The sequence below is a fragment of the Syngnathoides biaculeatus genome, chromosome 18 (assembly GCF_019802595.1).
Source record: "Syngnathoides biaculeatus isolate LvHL_M chromosome 18, ASM1980259v1, whole genome shotgun sequence".
Taxonomy (NCBI): domain Eukaryota; kingdom Metazoa; phylum Chordata; class Actinopteri; order Syngnathiformes; family Syngnathidae; genus Syngnathoides; species Syngnathoides biaculeatus.
The window spans coordinates 15562471-15588238 of record NC_084657.1 but is presented as its reverse complement, the minus strand read 5'-3'; the positions used below and the strand labels follow the sequence as shown (position 1 = coordinate 15588238).

The following is a 25768-nucleotide window of genomic DNA, read 5'->3' as shown; positions in this document are numbered from 1 at the left end:
GCAGTGAACTTTATTTACACAATGACTAAACACACAGTGTAAAATATTATGCTTCAAAATTAACTTAAGTTAATAAATGATTCAAGGCAAACTGCTTTTGGGTTGAACTAACTCATCAGTGTATAAAGAAGATTATAATGAGTGTCTATTGGCACAAAGCTACATGCTAACATGGCAACACTGCAGTCAAATTGCACCAATGCGTGTGTGTGCGCGTGAACATGCAGCAAACACACACACATACAGCAAATCCTAAAAATCATATCATAAGAAAAAGTAAGAAACATTTCATTTCGAATCACTAACAAATATTCCCACCTATTGTGCGTTTACACCTTATTTGGAAAAAAGGCCCATTGTGGCGGGTCACGTCGCACAAACACGTCAAAGTAAACACATTCAGGTAAAAATAACTTATTGTTAATTTTCAACATAATTTCAGTACTCTGCTACACTATCGGTCCTGAGGTCCACTTTAAACCAAGGCGACATTCACGCTAATATAATTATATGTACACCGTAATTGCCAGCCTATAAACCGCGACTTTTTTCACACACTTTCAACCCTGCGGTTTATGCACTGATGCAGCTAATTTGTGCATTTTTTCTAACGGCCGCAAGTGGGCAATTGAGCGGAAAAGGTAAGAGTGAGACCGGTGGAATATATGTGCCGAGGAAGTGACTTTTACCGGTCCGGCCCTGTTAGCACGGCGCCAGCATTAGCAGTAGCATGGCGGCGCTAGTGTTAGTGTTAGGGCAGTGACGCTAGCATTAGCGCGGTGGCGCTAGTGTTAGCGGTCGGGTAGCGGCGCTAGTATTAGTGCAGCAGCGCTAGCGTTAAACTCTCTGCGTACCATCTTCCTTTGTAAATATCTCGTGTTTCAGTGTGGGTTTCAATGTGAGCACTTTTACACAGCTGCGGCGTATGTATGTACCAAATGGTATTTCCTTTACCAGGTGCGCTCTGTCGGCCAGGAATTACGGTATATCTTTTTTTTTTTTTGTTAAGGTACAGCTGAACAAATGTTTGCGTGCGAGCTTGAAAAAACATCTGACAAAGTACTAGGCTATAAGATAAAAATACACAAAAATGCAAAAAACAGCACAGCATATTATTATTATTGTTAATATTATGAGCTAAAGTGGATTGTGGGATGAATCCGCTTTTAAAGTTGTACGTAAGAAAAGACCCCGTGTGAGCATCGACAAATTAACTCGAAAAAGACGCAGGAAGTCACCCAAACGGATGGCGTCACTTTTTGTTAAAGTTAACGTAGACTGTTTTGTTATTTTTACATTCGACAGTGCTTAACGTACATCAATGCATTGTTTTTAAGGTAATTTAAAAAAAAAAAATCTGAATCACTCAGTTCAGCATTTCAGATTTCAACCTTAGAAAGTTTTGCTGTAAACACTTCTTGGTCCTCCGAAAAAGTCACCCTAAATGAACAAGTTAACTGTATTAAACTATACAAAAAAAATGTCTCAGCATAGTTTCGTATTTCTTTGGAATGTGAAGCTTCAAAGTGGGGAAAAAGGAAGGCCATCCAGGCATCTTTGCTCAGTGTTCTTTTAGCATTAGCATGTGGTCTTGACGTCGCCGTCGCCTGTTGCCGAGAATCCACGTCGGATGAGGAGCGGGATGTGGAAAGTTCCTGGGAAAGCCGCCGTAGCTTCATTTAGCATTAGCAAGTCTCCTTCAATGGACTTTCCTGGAAAAATCGGGATTTCCGCAGGAATAGATTCATGATCACTCGTTCGCTTCCTTTTAGCGTTAGCATTAAAACGGCAGCTTGCGAGTTTTCTTCAGCTTTGAATATTCTGTCCCCCATTATTGGGATTCCCAAATAGTTTCAGGGCCCCTGATTAGGGTTAGCGTTAACGCCATCACATTTATCACACAATTTTTTTTTCTGACTGGAAGAAGGAGGTCGTGTTCTACCGGGACAAAGTAGCCAATCAAAGCGCAGCTGTGCATGTCGTGGAATATTAGTAATAGAGGCGTACCCTGCCTGGAAATTACGTTGTAATCCTTCGCAGTAGCTCACAATGTCCTTTTACTTGTAGGACATGGCTAGTTCCTGGAAAATCTGCCATGTTCTAAAATTCTATCATACGGGGCAGAAGAAAACATGAGCCTCTCTCTTGTGTCCCTTTCAGTTTAGCATTATCGCGTCATCTTCCCCAAATGTGTTTCTCAGCCTGATGCAGGAATAGGAGCAGGATGTGGATAGTTCCTGGAGAAGCGGCCATCTTCTAAATTCCAAGATATGAGGTTTGAAGGAAAGCACGCTCCCGCTTTTGCTCCCTTTAAACATGAGCATTAACAAGTCATATTCACTCGATGTTGTTGTTTTTTTGGGTTGTTTGTTTACCCCTGATTAGGAATGGGACACTGATTATTCCTGAAAAAAAAAATCAGCATTTCTGTAGTGATAAATTCAGATTCAGATTTCACTTCCATTAGCATGTCCTCCTCACTCGTCACTTAAAAGTATTTTTTTTCTCCATGTAAAACATTTCCCCTGTTTTGAAGGCACCACAAGTTTGGTCCACGGGTGGGGGGTTTACAGAGAGGAGGCGCTCTGGCTGTAGTGCCTCGGCAGCAGCTGCCCGTATTCCACTTCGGAGGCGCCGGATAGCGAGCGCGAGGAGCTCGCGTCGCAGCTAGCCTCAGAGCTCAGCGAGCCGTCCCGGAACGGCGACGGCGGCGTGAGCACGGCCAGCTCCTCCGTGTCCCGGACACGGCGGGCCAGGCGCTCGTAGAGTTTCCCGGCGGGGCTGTCGGCGTGGGCGGCGGCCGGATGGACCGCAACATCCAGCTGAGTGAAACTGTTGACCACGCAGTTGATTTGTTCCATGACGGTGGCGCCCTCTACGGAGCCGCCCATCATGCCGAGCTCGCCCACGGCGACGACGCTGATGTCCCCAATAGGGGGCTCGGAAGGCAGGACTCGTGCGTCGTCTCCGTCTTGGAGCCACCGGGTCTCGTCACCTGCCGCCACCTCACCGCCGCCACCCGTGGAGAAAGGCTTGATGATGGCGGTCTGGTTGGCTTCGGCGATGTCCTTCTTTTTGACGTGGAAGGTCATCCTCTTCCAGAGGTTGGGCCTGTAGCTTGGCTCGTTCTGCTCCCAGGCACCGGACTTCCCGTTGGAGCTGGGAACAAAAATCAAGTCACAATCGCAACCTTCGATGTTCCATTTCCTCCCATTACTCCCACCATCCCCGCCCCCCTCCTCTCCTTCTGCATAATTGTACATTCCCGCACGTTATCACTCATCTTTCCTTGAAAGAAAAATCCTATGAAATCCCCACAGTACCAACCAAAATGAGGCCGTCTCCCAGCTCAGGGACATATTTTTTTTTACCCCCTCTGTATGTATTTTGCCGGTCGTTGCAATGTCAGATTAGGATCAGGACCTGGAAATGTTCCTGGAAATGCTGACATTCTTGTGGTAATAAATTCATTGTTTTATCCTTGGCGCTTTGACAATTTTTTGACTTAAATGGTGTGTGCAGGGAAAGGGGGTGTTGTGTCTTTTATGATGTGGAAGCGGTTATTTTACCATTTTTAGGGTCTTTTGTGCGGGGATCCCTTGATCTGTCGAAGTGGGTGAGTGCCTTCAGTTTTAGGTAGAAACGCACTAGCTTAGACATTTGTTTTTAAGGATCTGTCCACGTGGAACACTCACCTGACATTATCCTGGGCGGACGAGCGTCGCCTGAAAAGGTTGGCCATGCTGCTCGACGGCTTGCCCGCCTTGGCGGCCTTCTTGGCGTCGCCCACGTGCATGCGCACCACCGTGGAGGTGGTGAAGGCGCTGCGCACGTTCTTCTCCGGCTTGGCCAGCATGATGTACACCTTGCGGTGCGGAACGCAAGCTCAAAACGGGCGGGGAGATTTTTCGCGAGGAGCGGCTGAGGGGGTTACCTTCGGCACGAACGTGCAGCAGAGCGCCACCGTGGCGCTGAGGCTGACGCTGAAGCACATGGTGATGATCTTGTAGTTGGAGCCAAAGTAGATGGGCACGAAGGCCAGCCAGATGATGCAGGTGGTGTACATGGTGAAGGCGATGTACTTGGCCTCGTTGAAGTTGGCCGGAACGTTACGAGTCTGCGTCGAGAGAAGAAGAAAACCGAAAAAGATCGTATCGACGCCATGAGCTGGGATTGGACCACGCCCAAGAGGGGCGTGGCCACTGCTCTGGGCGGTGACACCTGTCAGGATCCAAAAGACATGTAGCGAGGTCCGATGACTAGGAGAGAAACTATGAACTAGGACTTGACTATGGAACATAAACTAAGACAGTCCTAAAGCGAGGTGGCGCAACGCTACACTATTTTCAGTAGTGGAGATTCCTACTGTCAGCAAATGCAACGCACTAACTCAGGGAACAACGCACAACGAACTGGCCAATGCCAGGATCCTGCTTAGCCTAGCTTTTCTGTACCTCTGCCTTCTCGGACTGCTTACACCGTGTATGACCTCAGCTTTGAATAAAACTACGCCGAACATTATGTCCTTGTCCCGGAGTCCTGCATTTTGGTCCAGCCCTGCACCGGAGATCCGTAACAGAACGAACAGGCCAATGCCAGTGACAAAAACTCCAACTCAAATACAGAGTCTATTTCAGTCCCAATTTGAAACCGCCGTGAGCGGTGACAGGTGCTCCAAGCCTGGCTCATGACAATCGACGAGACAGAGTTCATGCGCATTCATACCTTGAAGGCGTAGAAGGTGCAGCTGAGGATGAGCAGGCCGTTGTAGCCCAGCGGCGCCACCACCCCCAGAGTGGTCAAGTTGCAGATCAAATGCACTTCGCGTATGCTGGGGTAGTCGTGAATCACCTGAGGAGCGCACTTAATGTCTTACATCACACTTTATAGTCTAAAGGCCCACTTCAACATTTTGGTGCACCCCCTCTTTCCTCACAAAAATCACGACAAAGTCGGCGCACATCCTCCGTTCCTTCCACACCCGGGTGAAATATTTGAACAAAGTCCACACAGCTCCCTTTGACACCCCGCACACCCACCTCTGGGGGCTCGATGACAAGCAGCGCCACGATGATGGCGAGCTGGAGCAGAATGAGCAGGAAGGCGATGACCAGCTGAGCGCAGGCGGACATGAAGCGAGGCTTCTTGGTGCAGATCTTCTTCTTGCTGCCTGCCAGGATGCGAGCGATGCGATTGGTCTGCGTTCCAAAAATAGATCAAGTGCTTATTGAGCGGGTGAGTCCAAATACATAAATACATATCGATGTATAAAACCCCCCTTCCTCACTCCCACTACAACGTGTACCCCCGCCAACAAAGAACAAACGTGTGGCTTTCATCCTCATGTGGCCTCCTACAGTTTATTCTTCACTTTTAGGTAGAACTGGAAATAACATGCCTCAGAGCGAGCGTCTTAAGGATTACCGGCACAATGCTTTTTCATTTAGTTTCAGTGTGCAGTACCACAGATGGTTGCCAATGTTGGCAAAAGAGGGAAAAACGTGATGATCAAAATAGAAGCAGAAATGCAGATGCTGACGTAAAACATGTTAATTATCCACCAGATAGGAAAGGGTGAGTGCTTTTACTTTGTCGTATTAACTATCCATCCATCCATCCATTTTCTTTGACGCTTATCCTGACGAAGGTCGCGGGGAGTGCTGGAGCCTATCACTTCCATCCTGAACTGGTCACCGTTGAAACCGACCATGTCGCCTTTAGAAAGTCTGCTAATCTTAGTGCTAAAGAACAATGCAAAACGCCATAGATTGTTAACATTATTTATATTTCCTTGGACAGTATAACAAATACTCATTCTTAATATTCCACAAATTATGACTGATGTGACTGCAATTTGTTGAGCAACATAAAGTACTTGTGAAGCTCTTCTAAATTTGTGTGCATGTCTGTGTTATAGTGCCCCCTGGTGGCGTAGTTACAGATTATATGAAGCACAAATGGTTTCATTTTTTAAAATTCTATTTCATTATGGTATTCCATCCATCCATTTTCTTCACCGCTTATCCTCACGAGGGTTGCGGGGAGCACTGGAGCCTATCCCAACTGTGAACGGGCAGGAGGCGTGGTGCACCCTGAACTGGTCGCCAGCCAATCGCAGGGCACACGGAGACAGACAACAGTCACACCAAGGGGCAATTTAGAGGGTCCAATTAATGTTGCAAACTCCACAGAGGCGGGGCCGGGATCGAACCCAGATCATCAAAGCTGTGAGGCCAACGCTTTACCAGTTGATCCGCCGTGCCGCTAACGGATTTAATGGATTGGGGAACACAAGATGATTTTAAAAGTACATATGTTTATCCATCTTTCACACCGCTTCCAGCCAATCGCAGGGCACACAGAGATAACCAACCAATTACAACTAGAGGCAATTTAGAGTGTCCAATGAATGCATGTTTTGGGGATGTGGGAGGAAACCCACGCAGGCACGGGGAGAACATGCAAGCTCCACACAGGCAGGCCCGGGATTTGAACCTCAGTCCATAGAACTGTGAGGCCAACGCTCTAACCAGTCAGTCACCGTGCTGCCTATTTGCATTTAGAATTTTTATATATGTAAAACAAAAAATGTAAAATGTTGAAACACGAAATGAGAAAAAATCCAGCACATAGTTTTCCATTATTATGGTTATTTTTAAAACTATTTGTTATGCAGGTTTGATGGTTTAAATGTTGTTTGAAAACCTAATAGAGGTTTTTTTTGCCGACGTTTTGACCCCTAAAGGGACTGTTTGTCAGTCTTTTTTCATTTTTTTTTTAATTATACAGGTTTTCACCCATTTCAACACTTGTATGACAGTTAAGGATGTTCAAAAGTTGATCAAATCACATGCATAGTAAGATTTTTGATTTTGTTTTTGTTTGGTCACGCATGAGTTGGCTCTGCATTGTTTTCTATGGATAATTAGAACAACTTGGAATATTGCCTTGAGCGTCAGAGGTGATGGAAGACACAAGTCAACAGGAAGCGACATTTTGCACCTTGGTGACCAGGGCGGAGTAACTCATGGCGGGCGACAGGCCGATGCCGAGCCTCTGCAGGTAGCAGTAGACGAGGTGCGGCTTGGCGATCAGGCAAAACGTGCACGCGTAGCCCAGACAGATGCCCGCCAGGATGATGTAGCACAGCTCGCGGCTGGACGACTTCACCACCGGCGTGTCCCAGAACCTGCCAGGTGACAGCCAGAGTCACGTGACTGCTGCTCCGGGCTTTCCGGAACCACGTGGACTGGCTTGCGTTGCTCATTTACGTGGCGAGGCTTGTACTCAACCGAGTCATTGAAGAGAGAAACTAGATACGTCAATGGAGAGTTAGCGCATCCCCTTTCCGTAGCGCACAACCTCAAAAACAAAACAAACTAAACAAAAAAAAATGGCTTATTTAAAGCCAGTCACCACAGTTGGTGCACCCATTTAAAAAAAAATCCCCCAAAATTCCCCCCAAGAAACCAAAAAAGCAGTCCAAAAACCACAGCCTATATAAATAAATAAATAAAAAAACAAACCAAAAAAAAAAAAATATATATATATATATAAAAGTCAAATCAAAGTCAGCTTCAATCCACACGCACTTTTCATTCAACACCCTCACAAGGTCGACGCATCCCTCCGTCATCGCATTTAAATCCGCGTCCAAAACTTTTCGACTTACTTGATGAAGACGGCAGTTACAAAGAGCGTGGCCAGTAGGCCCAGACAGGCGAAGACGACGGCGGCGATGGGTTCCGGATCTCCCCAGCGCACGTACTGCACCGGGATGGGCTCGCAACCTGTGTGGAGACAAAACCCGCAAAGTCCCATCATCATTTTATTTATTTATTTTTTTTGTAATTTACGTGTGTATGATATTTATATTTTTACCACGCAAGTCGTCAGTGGGCCACGAGCCCAGCATGCAGGCGCGACACGTGTACTCGTCGAAAACAAACTCGTTGTCCTTGCAGGGCGTGCACGTCCAGCAGCAGCTCACCTCGCCTTTGCGGATCACCTGCCGACATCGTTTCAATTCTAATTTTGAAAAAAGATTTTTTTAAAAACGGCGGTGAGGTCGCTGAGGCTTTCAAGATAGGTTGTGGCGACGGGTGGAGCTTCTTCGGCCACTTCGAATAACACTTTGTTTATTTTTAGCCAACGTAAAACAATATTTTACAGATCAACGGTGTTATTGTTTTTACCTAAGACACAAAACACAATGGAAATGAATGAAAATTCCATTAATCCGTTCCAGCGGGGGCGAATTATTATTATTTTTTGTTTAGAAAAGCTATGTATTTTGGAATGCTATGCTTTAAAATAACACTAATTAATACCATAATGGCAGCACGGTGGCTCAGCTGGTAAAGCGTTCGCCTTACAGTTCAGAGGTCCCCAGTTCAATCCCGGACCCGCCTGTGTGGAGTTTGCATGTTCTCCCTGTGCCTGTGTAAATTTCCTACGGGCAGTCCAGTTTCCTCCCACATTCCAAAAACACGCAACATTAATTGGACACTCTAAAATTGCCCCTTGGTGTGATTGTGAGTGTGCTTGTTTGTCTCCGTGTGCCCTGCGATTGGCTGGCAACCATTTCAGCGTGTACCCAGCCTCCTGCCCGTTGGCAGCTAGGATGGGCTCCAACACTCCCCGCGACCCTTGTGAGGCTAAGCGTCGAAGAAAATGGATGGATGGAATACCATAATGAAATAGAATTTTAAAAAATGAAACCATTTGTGCTTCATATAATCTGTGAATGGGCCACCAGGGGGCATTACAACACAGACATGGACACAAATTTAGAAGAGCTTCACAACTACTTTAAGTTATTCAACAAATTGCAGTCATAATTTGTGGAATATTAAGAACAAGTATTGTTATGCTGTCGAAGGAAATATAAATAATAATAGTAATCTATGGCATTTTGCAATGACCTTTAGATCTAAGATTAGCAGACATTCTTAAGGCGACATGGTTGGTTTCAATGACGTTTAAATTCTCATTTCCCCTTCATCTAATCCGCCATTCTGTGGCAGATGTGGTTGGAAACCTCGAGTGTTCTTGTGGCGGTCTCACCTTGATCTGAGCCTTCTGGCATGGCTCGGAGCAGACGGAGCGTATGATGTCGCTGTCGTTGTTCCAGATCTCCTGGTCATTCATGCGCAGGCCGCCCTGATCCCAGCTGCCCACATGCACGTAGGCGTACTCGTCCTCGGACATCTGCTTGAAGTTCATGATCTCGTACCTGGGACGAACGCGTCGTCAGTCCTTCAGCGTCCGAAAGTCCGAAAGCGTCGTCCTCGTTCTCACCTGCCAGGCGAGTCTCCGTTCTGGTCAAAGTGGATGACTTCTCCCGACACACCCGTGAAGTTGGTTTGCATCAGGAATTCGAGGAGCCGGCGGCCGTCGATGGGCCGCATGGCCTCACACAGACCCTGAACGGAGGAAAACCTCAACAGTCCTTCAATTTATTCTTATTAAAACCCTACTTTGAAATTCTAACTCTGGCTTGAAATCCGAATGCAGATTTAAAACACTAACCCCTATTTTGAACCCTAACCTGAGACTGACAGCCATCATTAAAATCCTCGCATTTGCCTCAGACCTAAATTTGAAACACTCAACGTAGCTTGAAACCCGAACACGTGAAACGCTAACTCCTGTTTGAAATCCTACTTTCAAACCTAAATGCAGACTTGAAACGCTAATTTTAAAACTATATATATATATATATATATATATATATATATATAATATGACAATATAATATAATTGAATGCTGTGTTTTCGCCACAAGGGTGTCATATGTATGCCAAGATAGGTGTTCCATTTACTAAGATTGAGAATGGCTTCATAGGAAAAATAGCTAATGTCAGTGAGTTCATCTATAGCTTATTGTTAGCCTTATCATATAAAATCATGATCATGGGCATTCGGTAGATATGTAATCTTTCAAAACATTTTTCTTTTCCCATCACTGATTCTCTTTGGTGAATCTCTCTTACAAATATAGGGTTAGGTATTGTAGCCCGGCTGATAAATAGCCATCTTTTGGATCGTTCGACTTAGTAGAATTAGACATTAACTTCAGATATTATTATCATTATGGAGATTTACAATAAAAAACCATTGAAAAACTTTGTGTTTTTTTTCCCTCTGTTTATTTTGACATATAATTTGCTTCAATACGTTATAAGGATTTTTTGCTCTCTATGACGATTTTTTTGGGTAGTTTCTACAGGTTGGCGCTCTGAAAAGTTGACAGGTACGTGTGACGTCGTTCTCTCTAACGTCATGTAAACGTTCCGATGTGATCGCAGTCCCTTCAAGGATCTACAGTACCTTATAGCCCGGGCAGAGGTCCTGCTGCATGGCGTGCAGCCCGTAGGCCATGGAGTAGATGGCGTTAATGACGAAGCCCATCTTGGTGTCCTGGGCGTACTGGTGGCGCAGGGACTCCCTCCCTGCACAAGAACAAAGCCGCTTTACCGGGCTGTCACCCGTCGGCACGGGCGGGAAGAAGACGTTCTCACAGCTGCACGTGCGGTTGTAGGCGGCGCTCTCCTGCGAGACTCCCCTCAGCTTGCACTGGAAGCGGTGCTGCCAGAATTCGGGGAACCAGGGGTTCCTCGGGTTGCCGTCGGGCTTGAGCTTCAGGTAGTAGTCGTCGAACCACGTCACGTAGGCCGACTTGAGCTTGATGGTGATGCCCCCCGCGGCCTCGCGCTCCAGCCCGTCCGTCACGTCGTAGCGGTCCGCCCAGCCGTCGCTGAGTCCCCACCCCACCCAAAAAAAAACCCAACATCATCAGAAACATGTCGTCACTTAAAAAAAAAATAAAAATGTATTTTATTTATTTTGTTTGGACTCTGTTTTGAAACTCCTCAACCCAGGTCAAATAAATAAGAAAGCCCTTCTTTACCTAATTAAATTGAGGTTGCAGTTTTGTGTTTAAACAAGGTTTCGGGTTTAGAATTATGGTTTCAAGCCTTGGTTAGGATTTCAAACCAGTGTTAACGTTTTCGATTAGGGTTTGAAGTCAGGCTTCGGGTTTCAAATTTCCTGTGTAGGAGTTTCAAGGATTTGGAACCAGCGGTTGAAGATAGTGTTAAGGCTTCAAATTTGTGGTTGAAGCCTGGGTTGGAGTTTCAAGACAGATTCCGATTGAGATTTGGAGCCAGGTATGATTAAGGTGTTCAAATAACACTACCAAGGCACAATTCCATCGAGTGTGCTCCAAGCGGTTTCCTATTTTGGTTCACTTCAACGCTGATGTTTGTCCTCGTGGAGCAAAAGCGGCTACTCGGAAAAAAAAGATCGGCTTCAAAGTTCCGCGTTGCGCCGAGTACGCGTGCGTCTGTGTAGGTGGTGTAGAAACAGGCGGAGGCGTGGTTGCTGCCCTGAGCGCCGGCGTGCGTGGGTTCTGGTTCAGAAGTGATCCGAGCTATCAGAGTCAGAGCCCCGTGCGCTTTTTTAGCACGAGCGCGTAGCCTCCCTGAGGATGTGTTACAAAATGGACGCCCACGTCGGGCTTGTGTAACTCCGGCACACCGTCCTAAACTTTTTTTTTTTACCACTTCTTTGAGCAAGTGTGCACGTGCGGAGATGTCAAGTTTAACCCAGATGGGAAACTCATTTAAACGCTTTCCAAATTGTCTGGATCGTTGGAATTTCAGCCTCTCAACGGCAAATATTTTCTCATTTCCGTTGTCCTCCTCTGAGAAAGCAGATTATGTCATTATCTGTTTAATCAAGATAATATATATATATATAATTTTTTTTGTGGGCGGGGGACATCTTTTACTTTGGAAAGCAATGATCAACCCCCCCCCCCCCCGTTTTCTGACATGTTAGGCACCAAACCAGGAACTGAATCATAATTAGTTTACATTTGTGCATTTACTGCACTGTGGATTTGAAATGATGTCAATAAAGGGATAGATGTGTAATTTTATTTTGTATGATTAATCCATAAATAGGCGGCATGGTGGAGCAGCTGGTAAAACGTTGGCCTCACAGTTTTGAGGACCTGGATTCGATCCCGGCCCCGCCTGTGCGGAGTTTCCGTGTTCTCCCCGTGCCTGTGTGGGTTTTCTCCGGGAACTCCGGTTTCCGTCCACACCCCAAAAACATGCATTCATTGGAAACTCTAAATTGCCCCTAGGTGTGATTGTGAGTGCGATTGTTGTCTGGCAACCAGTTCAGGGTGTACCCCGCTTCCTGCCCGTTGATAGCTGGGATAGGCTCCAATGCTGTGACCCTCATGAGGATAAGCGGCAAAAGAAAATGAATGGATGGATGGATGGACAACCAATAAATAAAATAAGATAAAATGACAACTGATTATTAAAATGCTGTAATAGTTATTTGCAGCCCAATTCGACCCCTAATTTTCATACTACACCTTGATTGGTAAAAAGCAATTCATACATATTAGAAATAGTTTTACATTTTGAATTTGATGGGACTGAACTCCTTCTACACAAAAATGTAAATGGAAGATTAACCGCTTTTTAAAACACAGTAGTACATAACAAATTGTGGCGATAAACAATGCCGCCGACAATGGCGCACTCAGTCACAAGCGACGACAACTCCGTAAAGCGGCCGAGCTCAGCCACCCCAGCTCGGTGCCGCGATGAGCCACCTCGGCACCACCCCGGCCAAAGCCGCGATCGGCTCGTCGCACCCTTGCCGCGGGGTTGCGATCGCTCCAGCTGAGTACGCTACATACTTTTCATACTGTTGGGGAGTCTGTGGTTAGTTAGAAGTGATCTAAATATGGCTCGAAACAATAGGGTAATATTGCCCCGGACACTTCACTCGATTGTGAGATGAAAGAGCTTCCACGTCTGAAGGGGCGTGTCCCATAGTAGGGGCCACAACGTGTTTTCAATGGCGAATCTCCGGGGTGACGTCACGGGCAGTAGATGCAGCCAATGTGGCGACCACTTGGATGTCGTCACATGACACTTCCGCAACTTTGCGCATGGATGACGCGCTCTCCGCTCATATTTATTTTTTTCCTGTAGACATTGAAATGAATATTGTTATTATGTATTTTTCATTTCAATATCTATTTTAGAATGTTTATAGGGATGCCACTTGACCTTTCAAATATAACTTGAAACATCGGCTGTCGGATTCTTTAGGTGTCGGGGACACTGACTCAATTTTGCCTTCCGAACACACCAGCATCAAAATGGACGCCGCGGTGCGACTTCCAAACGCAGCGCCCGCGTGAACACGTTCGGCGTGTGCGTGCTTTGCCAGATGTAGTTCAAGGTTACTTTACATGTTTCTTCTCCTCCCGCCGCAGCCCACACGTGCGTCTCCTAATGAGCAGAATCATTTATAGAACACCGGGCAACCTTAAAATAAAACGTCTTCTTGGGAGACGCGGCCAGTCGTGCGACTCCCGTCAACCCCCTCGCTCGCCGTTTATCCCCCCGCCCCGTCATCATCATCATCATCATCCCTCCCTTCCACTCCTCCGCATGCTTTCCTTCCGTCCAACCCTTGAACGCATTTCGAAAAAGCGCAACGGAGCGAGCGCGGGGAACGGGAAGAGCGGTACCTTTGGTTTCCATGGCGACGGCGAACGATGGATGACAGGATGGATATGATGAGAAGGAGCTCCCGTCCCGGTCTCACCTCCCCACCAGCAGGAAGTCGCCCACCAGGCGCTGGCGGCGCATGGCGGCGAGGATGCCGCGCACCGTCATGCCCTCGCAGAAGCAGGCCACCACGCGGGCTTTGGGCAGGTGGGCCCGGAGTTTGTGCAGCAGCCGGTCGAAGGCGCGCTCGCCGGCGTTGCTGTAGATCTTGTCCGAGTGCGCGATGCAGAGGCCCTCCTTGGCCGCCATGTCCTTGAAGGCCTCCATGCCGCTCTCGCCGTAGTTTCCTGTGGCCAGTTGAAAGTTGAGAAAGAAGCTTGAAACCTTGAGCCAGGCATCAAACCTTCATTTGACACCATAAGCGCTACTTAAAACTCCAACAGAGGTTTAAAACTATTGTTTGAAAACCCTGACCCTGGTTTAAAACCCCAATTTGAATCCCAGGCTTGATCCCCAAGTTTTCATACAACCCTAATTAAATCTCAATCTTCCGCAAAGATAATTGAGGGCGCGGTCTTACCCTCGGTGTGGATGGCGGAAACGTAGCTCCAGTTGTACCTCTTGACGATGTCCACCATTGCTCTGGCCTGCTGCATGTCCGACGGCACCACCCTCATGAAGTACTTAAACAGGCTCTGCAGCGAGGATGGAGCTGCGTTTTGGTTTCAGACACTGCAGTGATAATTCAACCCCTCAAGAGCAAAATAGCCAGTCGCAGAGCAGATCAATGTTGAGAAAATCATTTTCCCCATTTTGCTCTTCTAAAGGGTATTTCTTGAAAAATATGCTAAGCTATGCTAGCTAGCAAGCTAACTATGAATGTGTGGCTGAGTACAGGTAATGTTATTTCATGGCGCCAAGCAAGTTTAGTAACTTCCCCCAGTTTATTACCTGTAAAAGAATGCAGCTGTAGCTCATGAACTAACATGCTAACATTATGCTAATAATGTGAGGCCTCACTTCTGAGGACCCGGTTCGATTCCGGCCCAGCCTGTGTGGAGTTTGCATGTTCACCTCGTGCCCGCGTGGCTTTTCTCCGGGCACTCCGGTTTTCTCCCACATCCCAAAAACATGCAACATTAATTGGACCCTCTAAATTGCGCCGAGGTGTGACCGTTGTCTGTCTCCATATGCTCTACGATTGGCTGGCCACCAGTTCAGGGTGTACCCTGCCTCCTGCCCATTGACAGCTGGGTTAGACCCTTGTGAGGATAAGCAGCAAAGAAAATGGATGGATGTGAGGCCTTGTCTTACTAGCCATGGCACTAGCAATCTTACGCAGCTAGGCAAAGAACCTAGCTATGCACAGCATTGTTTGCAACATTTGTATCCTTTCAACCAACAAAAATGTATATTATATGTATACGTATTACTCTGGAGATGTTCACTCATTAAACAAAAGGCAGTCACACCATGACCATGACGGTATGGAGCTAGCAACTTTAGCTTGGAAAGCTAAAAAGGTGAGCAACGTTGCAACATACAGTACAGTATGTGCTGTTGTATTACTTGAAAATATGAGATTTAATTGTTAGCGCATTAAGCAAAATGCTCATGCTAGAGTTTAGCAAAAGGTGACGTAATTGGTTCATCCAAACAGTTTCCCGAACCTTGTCACTGAGAGTCATGCTGGTGGCCGAGTAGGCGATCTGCGGGATATTGAAAAGTTGTAGCAGGTTCTGCACTTGGATGGCCACTGAGCTGGACCCTGGGCCGATGAGGCCCACGATGGGCTTCTTGCTCTGCGGCAACGGCGTTTCACCATCAGGCGCGGCGCACCTGGCGTGGCTTTCCTCCTCCTCGCTGGATACCAGCGTGTCCCGGATGAACTCGATGCTCTGCTCCAGGGCTACTGCTGAGTGCCAGCACGAGTCCCTGTGTGAGCATACAAAGGTGTTCCTCAGGGGTCTGTCTGAGCACCACTCAATTTCGCTCATTAGAAAAGACCTTTTTTTTTTTCTAGTGAGGACTCAAGTAAAACGCCAAATTGGATCTTTGAGTGAGCGACTTTGTACTGTTTGTTGTTATTGTGCCTTTTCAGATTTCTGATTGGCTAAAATTGCCAAATATTTCGATTGAAGCCTCGGCTTGTTATTTTTGTGGGATGAAATTCTTTTTAAAACAAAATCATTGGTGTAGATGAGGCTCATTTTATATATCACCGGTGTAGATATAAATTTGAATATCTTTGGTGTGGATAGATTTACAATTTTCATTGGTGTGGATGAGGATTTTCTTTTGATTATTGTTTGTGTGGATGTATTTTTTGTATGTAATTGGTGGGCGTGAGGACTTTAAAAAAAAAGAACATGTCATTGGTTTGGATGTTGCATTTTTAATATTGGTGCAGAAGAATACTTTTCAAATATCATTGGTTTCCAGATTTTTAGGATATCATTGGAGTGTATGGAGATTTTTTTTTTTTTTAAAGAAATAGCACTGTAATAGGTGATTTTTTTTAAAACTAAAATCATTAGCGCTTAATAGAGATTTTGAAAAATACTGTATATATATACTTTATATCATTGGCATAGATGTAGACTGTACTTGTGTGGGTGGATTATTTATTTGAAAAATTGTTGGTGTTGAAACCATTTTTTTTTTTTTTTTTTTTTTTTTGTACCTGATCTCACAGCCCAGAGTGATATTGGGAAGGATGTTGGGGTCAGCATTGATGCGGTCCAGCGTGTGCATCATGGCCTCCACCCTCTGGATGCCGTACTGCTCGCGCACCGCGCCGCACTTCCTTTCGTGCACCTGAGAGAGGCCCCCCCCCCCATGCCCAAACGTCACGTCCTCCTTAATTAACGCAGACAATCAACAGCACCCACCTTGTCTGCGGGCGGCTGGTGATGGACGGAGAACAGGGCCCCGATGATGATGTCGCCCGGGATGCGGGCCAGCACCCGCCTCTCGTTGTTCTGGGCGCCGACCCCGATGCGGTCCCTCGGACCCAGTGGGTTCAGATCGGCTCCCAGCAGCACGCTCGCCGCCAGAAGCCGTGCGTACGCCCCCAGTCTCCACAGCATCCCGGTGTTCCTCCTCATGCCTGCCGCCATCTTCTCAGAGCTGAGATCCACATGAGTCCCGCTCACTGGTATCGTTTAGAGTTCTTGAGGGGAAAAAAAGAGCAGAATTTTGACATTTGTCCAACAGTTTAATATAAACGTCTCAGAAATGAAGCAACACACTGCTGTCCATGGCACTGAAGGCAAACAAACTGAAGCTGGAGTGCGGCTAAAGGGGACTCGTGGGTGGCAAACACACACAATTTTCGTTTTTTATTACTCCCCCAAGGAGCTTACGTTTTTTTACAAGTATATTCTTAATTGTGACTATATGCAATATATATTTTTATACATATCACGACTTCATTCGCCAACATTTTGTTCTTTCCATATTACATCCTTATCCTTGTAAAGACAAGACCTTTTTTTTTTTTTACTTGTAAAATGACTTCATTTAATGTGCCCTTACAATTTAATTCCTTCATCCTTGTACATTTTGACCAAGAAAAATTCTTTTCCCGTGATATTGCAGCTAAGCGATCAGAAGATGATTTAATTCTTGTAAAATGAATTTTTTTCCCCTCACATTACAACTTCATTCTTGTGCAAAATGTGACTCATTTTCTCACGTTTTAAATAAAACCAACACAATTAACCGGCGACTTCCGTGCAACATGCAATTTCCCAAATGTTTCGCGTCACACTATTTGTCTTTGTTGTTTTTTGTCATTAAATTTAATTTTCAGTGGCTTCAAGTCATGATAAGTATGATTTTATTCATAAAGGTCCTGATTTATTTGTATTTAAATAGGAATTGCCCCCCTTCTAAGTGAACAAATGCCTTTTTAAGACTAATATTAATTGTCTCAATTTCAGTGTGTATTGTATTTCTAATCAACTTTTTAACATATTTATACTTCTTGGCATCTAACTGGATCTCTTCATGAATTGCCTGAGATTAACATAGATGATTTGCCCCCCCCCCCACTTCTAGTGAACAAATGCCTTTTTAAGACTAATATTAATGGTCTCAATTCAGTGTGTATTGTATTTCTAATCAACTATTAAACATATTTATATTTATTGGGATCTAATTGGATCTGTTGATGAATTGCCCAAGATTAACAATGATGATAAATACTGCATGTTAAACACCTGCTGGCACAATTTCGATATGTGTGTGCGTGTGTTTAGACAAGTTTGTTTAGGATTTTGTGGAAAGTAAATAAATATTCAACAATTTGGTCTTTATTATAGAAATAGTGCAGGTGCTGGGAGTCGACTACCGTACATCCAAATGCAAAATCACAAGTGAAGCGTAGAAAAAGGATTGTTGAGCTTTATGGAATATCATACTACATGCTCTAGGGTGTCAATTTATGGATTAAACCATATTACTCCCCAGTCCTGCGCTGAAAAGAGCTGCACGAAATCCAGGCATTAGCCACGCTCAAACTTTCTTTCGGCCTACCTGCTGTCCTCCAGCATCCAGGAAGAGGTCCGCAGGGATGAGAGCATCTCCATCACCGGGGAAAAATTTTCTATATTCTTAACGGCGATATTTCATTCCGTTTTCGTTGGAGCACGTTTAGTCGGAGCATCACCACTACTAGCACCTGCAGCAGCCAGCAAATACCACTCGCACCCTCTCTCGGTCTGTCTCTGAATTCACCGCCCCCGCCCCCTCCCACTCACGGACGGCTCCACGAGCACCGCATCCTTGAGGAAGAAGGAGACGGTGAAAGGTGGTCGCGCACACGTTTCAAGTCAGTAACCAACATGAAATATTGACACCAGATTTCTGGCAGGGGTGTCAAATTCATTTTAGTTCATGAGCCATATTTTGCCGCACTCGAATGGGCCGGACCACAATATTTGTGGCTAAAAAAAACAACAAAAACAAGTGACTCAAAATGTTCCACATTTCCCATGTATAGAAAATATTCATATTCTCTTATTGCAAATTGTATGACCAGTTTGAAAATATGAGCCCCAAATTATTTCAACAGTTTTATGAATAAGTGAGCATGCGGCATATGTAGGCATCCTTTATAAATGTATTCATAAAAGTTGCAGTGCACGGAGGGGAAAAAAAAACCATATCCAAAAAGAAACCTCTTTTGAAGTGAAGCGTTTGACTGAAAATTTGTGATATTCATTATATGACATCCTAATTATATCTATATTATATCTAAACCATATTTTTCACAGTGTGAAGATGGTGTCCCATTTTATATTTGCGCGTTCCTGGGATCGTTCGGCTTCACAAGTACATCAATGTCTTTTAAGTGTTGTCAGGGCACCCTCCAGTGGACAAAAAATAGCAACAAAAGTTCCAACCGATTTTCTCAGACGCGTATCCTCACAAGGGTCGCGGGAGTGCTGGAGACCATCAAAGCTGTCACCGGGGAGGAGGCGGGGTACACCCTGAACTGGTAGCCATCCAATCGCAGGGCACAAGGTGACAGAAAACAGTCACACCTATGGGCGAAAACACAGGCTGGGCCAGGATTTGAACCCCGGTCCTTAGAAATGTGATGCAAACACTCTACAGCTGCTCCACTGCGCCACTCTGAACGAACATAACAGACACACAATTCGCCCTCACTGCATTGCCTCGATAACCCCCAAGTTCAGAGAAAATTTGAAGCCCTCTGTTCATGATGCCCTGAAAAACATTTTTCCTGAATCGCGTCAGTGCTTTTTTTTTTTTTTTTTTTTGTACTTTGCGCATTTTGTGTATGGTATCAAAACATCTTTTGTTTGTTGCATCCAGCTGAGGGTCTTGTGCGGTCATCATATGACTTGTAAGATGTCTCGTTGTTTTGTTGTCACATTTGTCTAGCTCAGAAAGCATTGTGAAGAGTTCTTTTTGGGTCTTGCGCTCATGGCCCCACCACAGAAGCGCAATGATCCCCCTGAGGGATTCCTGGATTCGGTTTTCAGGCTTCTACTGGTTACCGTTATCTACTTAACCCAATTCAACTATTTACACAGCATTTTAAGAAATCGTATCACAGCTAACAACATTATTTTGGAAAATAAAAATACAGGATACTGGTACGTACATACAGGAGGTCACAACTTCATTCTGCTTGAAACCTCCTAAAGTCTCACACATTCAACATAAAACTTGGTCTCTCCTGATATTACTGCTTCGGGCTTCTGAAATGACGTTTCCTCCGTTACACGAGTCAATTCTTGTATAAGCGTCACTTTTGCTCTTGCCAATTTTAGTTTTTTTTCCCCCATGTAATATTACATGTTCTTGACAAAAATTGCATTTTCTGGCGCAAACCAATTTAAAAACCCCAATTTTTCTTGTATTTATTTTGTGATATAAAAAATGTTCATGCAGAAATGTAATTTTCTTCATGCAAAAATACACATTTCTTCCTGTGATATTATTTTCTAATTAAGACAGTAATAGTACAGCATCGAAAGAGCAAATTGCAATGCAATACTTAAAAAAAAAAAAAAAAACCCTTTTGTTTCTTTTGAGTCCTGGTTGAAGTTTACTGTTGAAAATCATGTAAATTTGCCTTACCTAGGAAAGTCCATTTAGTAAATGCACAATGCAAAATGCCATAGACAGGCTAACGAATTACATTGGTGTCACAGTGTTCTCGAACTCTTTAAGGAACACATATCGGAACACAAACGGTGGAATATTACACGAAGACAGATGAATATAAAAATAGTTAGAGGCATATATTCTTGATCCTCTGCAAAGAATGACATAATAATCTATGACTTTCAAATATAGACATTTTTTTGTGCCATTGGAACTTGTGTTTGTAGTAGTATGGTTTTTATGTTTCCCAATAGTTTTGTGTTAGTTTCTGTGTTTGGATGAGTCTATAAGTTGATTTCTTCAATTTATTATATTCATTTTTTGAGAGTTCACTCTTTAAAAAAAAAAAAAAAAAAAAAAGGTGGAGCAGCTTTTGTCTCTTACGCTGAACTGATTACTTTTAAAATGTGCAACTTCATCACACATCATTTCCATTTCAGCGGTTGTGAGCTCCTTAATGGCATCAGTGAAAGCCTCATCCTGAGGTTAAGCGGCATGTGACCGGGCTCAGCGAGGAAGGAGGGGTCTCGGCAGGAAGGGCTTTGAAGGCTTGAAAGCGTGTAGGAGGTTATTGTCGCAATTAGACTCACGCCTGCTGTGATGTGGCGGGTCGTTGCCGCGGGTTTCACGCTCTTTTGGGCGCCGACCTTTCAGCAGTTCCCGCGCCTGTGCGCCACCCAAGAGGCCCTCCTGGCCAAGGAGTGCTGCCCACCTTGGGAAGGGGATGGCTCGGCGTGCGGGGCCAGCTCCGGTCGGGGGTTCTGCCGGGATGTGGTGGTACCCGACACCCCGGACGGGACACAGTACCCCTTCAGAGGGCTGGACGACCGGGAGAGGTGGCCTCTGGTGTTCTACAACAGAACCTGCCAGTGCACAGGGAACTTCATGGGGTTCAACTGTGCCGAGTGCACGTTCGGATACTGGGGGGAGACCTGCCAAGACAGGAGGGAATCCCTCAGGAGGAACGTGTTCCACCTGACCCGAACCGAGAGGACCCAACTGGTGTCCTACCTGAACCTGGCCAAGCAGACGCCAAGCAGCGATTACGTGGTTGCCACGGGAACCTACCTGGAGATGGAGAACGGATCCAAGCCCACGTTCGCCGACGTGTCCGTGTACGACATCTTCGTGTGGATGCACTACTACGTGTCCCGCGACGCGCTGCTCGGCGGGCCGGGGAACGTGTGGGCCGACGTGGACTTTGCCCACTGGGCGCCGGCGTTCCTGCCGTGGCACCGCGTCTACCTGCTGCACTGGGAGCGCGAGATCAGGAAGATAACCGGGGACGACGGCTTCGCCATCCCATACTGGGACTGGAGGGACGCCCAGGGATGCGACGTGTGCACTGACCAGCTCATGGGGGGCCGGAACCCCCGGGACCCCACGCTGCTTAGTCCTGGCTCTGTCTTCTCCTCTTGGAAGGTTAAAATACTTTTTTTCCCTTTTTTTTTTTTAATGATCTGCACCATGGAGCTCTCTTTTCTTTTATTATTATTATTTTTTAAATACATACTTTCAACATGCCAGTTTTGTTGGGAAAAAAAAGTGATCCTTGTTTATAAAAAGTGAAATTTATCTGAGGTTTGTTGACAAGTCTAAATTTTTTGTTACCAAATTATTGAATGTGCTCGATCTTTATTTTTGTATGTTTTAGTTGATTTAAAATGAAGATATTGTCAATGTCCGTCCCCGTCCTCAGTCCCTCTGCTCACAAGTGCAAGACTACAATGCCCGTGGCGTACTGTGCGACGCCCTGTCGGAGGGCCCGCTTCGCCGTAACCCCGGCAACCATGACCGCAACCGGGTGGAGCGCCTGCCCACCTCTGCCGAGGTGGCCTTCACCCTCAGTTTGGCCAACTATGACACGGGCACCATGGACCGCACCGCCAACATGAGTTTCAGGAACACCTTGGAAGGTTGTAAAAATCATGAAAAAAATGTTTTGGGTGTAAATTGTGTTCTAATTGATCATCTTTGTCACCTTCCAGGATTCGGGGATCCGCAGACGGGCTTGGGGGGCAGCCCCCGTATGGGCATGCATGCCGCGCTGCACGTCTTCATGAATGGATCCATGTCCTCAGTGCAAGGCTCGGCCAATGACCCGATTTTCCTTCTGCACCACTCCTTTGTGGACAGGTGACACACACCCCTAAATCCTGACAAAGATCTTTCATGAAATCATGTGAATCAATGTTTTATCAAGCTTTCTTTTTAGGAACTGCAACTCCGGAATATTTTTGGAATTGATTATTCCACCGATTAGCCCAGGGGGTGTCAAATTCATTTTTTCTCGTGGTCCACGTTGTGGTTCCGTTATGACTGTGAAACAATACAAATATTTAATCGTCTCAGCGTATTTACATCATCAACTTATGATCTACTTTTGGAGTCAGAAATCAAGGATTATGTGTTTTTCCACTATTGATGTTTGGTAACACAAAAATGCTTGGAATATCTCAAATTTATCATTTATGATGCATGACAATTTGAAATTTTTGTGCAAATTTTTTACAAGAAAAATTGAAATTGACACTCTACATTTGGCTTCGCGGACCACATAAAATCACGTGGCGGGCCGGATTTGGGCCCCGGGCCTTGATTTTGACATCGGTGGATTAGCCCATTAAGTAATCAGATTTTTTTTTTTTTTTTAAAATAAATTGCATCAGGGTCTGCACTATGTGACTTTGAGTGTGTGCGGCTTTAAATGGCTGGCCTGGCCTGGTGAATGGTGTGAGAATTTGCGAATGAGAGTTTCGAGTTGGCTTGTGTGAGCTCAGATTAGCAGACGGCTGTTAACTGTGAATCTCAAAAGATTTTGATTAGATTTAAAGATGGAAAATAAATGTCCATTTTGGATTAAGACTGTAACCTAACAAAATGTGGAAAAAGCAAAGTACTGGAGATGCTTTCAGGATGCACATTGCCACAAATGATGGGTGTGCTATTTTGCCACGTCAGCATCTATGAAGAGTGGCTCAGGAGGCATAGACCCGACCCATCCCGGTACCCAACCTCCAACGCTCCTATTGGACACAACGGCGAATACCACATGGTTCCCTTCCTGCCCCTGCACACCAACAGAGAATACTTCAGAACCAGCAAAGAGCTGGGATACGAGTACTCACGCCTGCTGGGTCCCAGTAAGTCGTTCCCTCGCCTCGTGTCTGAGAATCTATATTGTCTTTGATGTTTACCAATACATGCAGGACTTGCGATGGTCTTTCTTTGCAAAAAAAAAAAAAAATCAACAAATACAAGAAAAGAAAAAAAAAATTGGACAGTTGAATGTTTACAAAAGCAATATTTGAGAAATTAAAGCTTTTTTAGTTTGTGAGAAAAATCTACAACATCTTCTGTATGACTAACGACAAAGTCTCAAAATTGTCTTTAATATGAGGTAAACACCAATAGACTGTTTTCGACTGACGTCACACGCCGAACACGGTCGCCATTTCGGTTTGGTGAATTCGAGTAAACAAACCGTAACTAAACAGGAATCATTTCAGAAAGGCGTATGAATGGGGGCGCACTGCTTTGTTTTCGGTTCCTGAAACAAAAGTGGGCGTTCTAAAGCGTCTTTCTTTCGACTGCCAGCTGTGATCAAGAACCAGTGCAAGAAAACGGAACAGTTAGCAACCAAACGGCGACAACTGCGGCTGTCTCGTATTAGCAGAGCCGATCCAGCAGCCAAGTCATTCCCTTACCTCAGAGTTTGCTCGGAGCATTTCGTTCTTGCTAAGTATTGGATACCTTTTAGAATTTCACACCTACTTATCAATAACTAAGTTATGTGAAGGAGAAGTATTCTTTAGGGCCAAGGGCCTACATAATACTTGTGTGTGTGAATGCAATGCATGGCTCCGAAATCTTTATTTTCTCTTTCATTATAATAAGTTTGCAAAAACGAGTTACCGCACCGCGAGCTGTTTTGTGAGTCGAGTTAAAAATGTAGCAGAGGAAGTGAAGAAAGAGGTGCGGGCTCCACTTGGGACTCGTCCAGGTCAAACCTGTCTCTCTCCCTCTCGGCAACAAAAAAGAAAATAACAATCAACATAACTTAACACAACGCTGACTGTAATCACGTGGTACATATTTAAATTGCATTGCGCAGTACACTAACCTTAGCAGTGTGGAGACAAGTTGCTTACAATGGAGACCAACCCAGCCATTAATTAATTGGTTGTAGATATCCAAACCTTTCTTTAGTTGCTCCATGGTATAAGCGCTTGTAGAGAAGAGAAGATAGTTGACGATGTCTGGATAGGTTACCGACGCCCACATTTGTGTGCTCCATTTGTGTTTCTCCGAGGCATTTAGGCCGATAGCATCGATCAAAGCGCACTTCTTGTCGTAACGGTCTCTTGAAACAACATCTAATGAGCCCCGATAACTTGCCAAAGTCTTTTTAGCCATCATGTCGTCACTTTTCACAGTCGTACGAACATTTGTGTAACTCCGGTCTGGATGCAAAAGCAGTAGAGTGAACCCATCCGACATGGCCAGCTGGCCCAGGCGTAGTCACGTGGTCGAAAACAGTCTATTGAGAGCTAAAATGGTCTTTAATGTATATTAAAGTGCGAAGGTTACTTTCCTTGATGACTAAATTGTTTTTGAAAACACTTACTGAGACCTACAAAGATTAGGATTTTATACAAAAAACATGTAAATCAGCTCAGGAATGAAATGAGAATCTGTTCACCATTGGTTTACCCGTATGAAAAATTAATTACGAAAACACCAATCGGGAAGTTCAAATGGTCTTGTTTACAAAAAAACGCACTACTTTTTTGACGATTCTAAATTGTCTTCGGTATCCACAGAAACCTTGATTGAGAACACCATCCAAATTGTCTTGACTGCATGCACAGCGTCTTTTAAGAGTCATCTTTAATGTTAGTAAAATGGGTGCTAGGTTTCCCATAAATGTCTTCACGAAACGTCAATTTTTGTTGTTGTTGAAGACTCTCCATAGTGTCTGATGTAACCAGAAACCTCAACTGAGAGCTAAATTGTCACTATTGTTTGCACGCATTTCTTTCCTCCTGTCCTGTCCAGACACGCGCCTGTCCGAGTCCTTGCGCCCTTACCTGGAGGACGTTGATGGAGTGTGGCCGCTGCTGCTGGTCGCCTGCCTCTGCGGAGTCGGGCTTGCGCTGGGCGTTGCTGCGGCAGTCTCGAACTTCAAGAGGCGCGTCCCGACCTGGCCTCGGATCCTCGAGTTGCGCCGCATAAGTTTCTTGTCGTTCCTAAGCGTCCCGGAATGGCAGCCTCTCATCGGGAGGGAAGGGGCAAACGAATCCCGCCGGTACACAGCGACCATATGACAACAGTTCATCAGGTCGACCTGCAATAATTTCTAGACATGTCACTGTTACAATAAACTCTTTTCTTTCCTGAAATGTGTTTTTTTTTTCTCTCTCTCGTGTAAATACACTTCATGCGCACTCACTGACACAATAATGATGCTTGCACCGGTACTTCAGAATCCTGGAAGTTTTGCAACACTTTGCTGTTGTTAAAACCTGCATTTTGTTGTCCTCACTGCCACATGGACGACAAAGACAATCAGATGAGAA

At 45.2% G+C, this 25768-nt stretch overlaps 2 protein-coding genes across 2 annotated transcripts; one reads left to right on the top strand and one right to left on the bottom strand.

Moving 5' to 3' along the window:
- Positions 1-2503: 2503 nt before the first annotated feature.
- Positions 2504-16843, bottom strand: grm5a (glutamate receptor, metabotropic 5a). The gene is made up of 17 exons (XM_061803867.1): positions 16439-16843; positions 16231-16364; positions 15218-15482; positions 14128-14242; positions 13645-13894; positions 10524-10759; positions 10333-10454; positions 9301-9425; positions 9067-9235; positions 7882-8008; positions 7673-7790; positions 7003-7189; positions 5040-5198; positions 4726-4851; positions 3935-4117; positions 3696-3865; positions 2504-3159 (listed from the first exon to the last, which is right to left on the bottom strand). The coding sequence occupies exons 1-17, from the start codon at positions 16664-16666 to the stop codon at positions 2568-2570; spliced, it is 3306 nt and encodes a 1101-aa protein (XP_061659851.1). The 5' UTR covers positions 16667-16843; the 3' UTR covers positions 2504-2567.
- Positions 16844-20789: 3946 nt separating this feature from the next.
- Positions 20790-25547, top strand: LOC133491776 (tyrosinase-like). The gene is made up of 5 exons (XM_061803362.1): positions 20790-21611; positions 21889-22105; positions 22178-22325; positions 23151-23332; positions 25248-25547. The coding sequence occupies exons 1-5, from the start codon at positions 20790-20792 to the stop codon at positions 25514-25516; spliced, it is 1638 nt and encodes a 545-aa protein (XP_061659346.1). The 3' UTR covers positions 25517-25547.
- Positions 25548-25768: the final 221 nt, after the last annotated feature.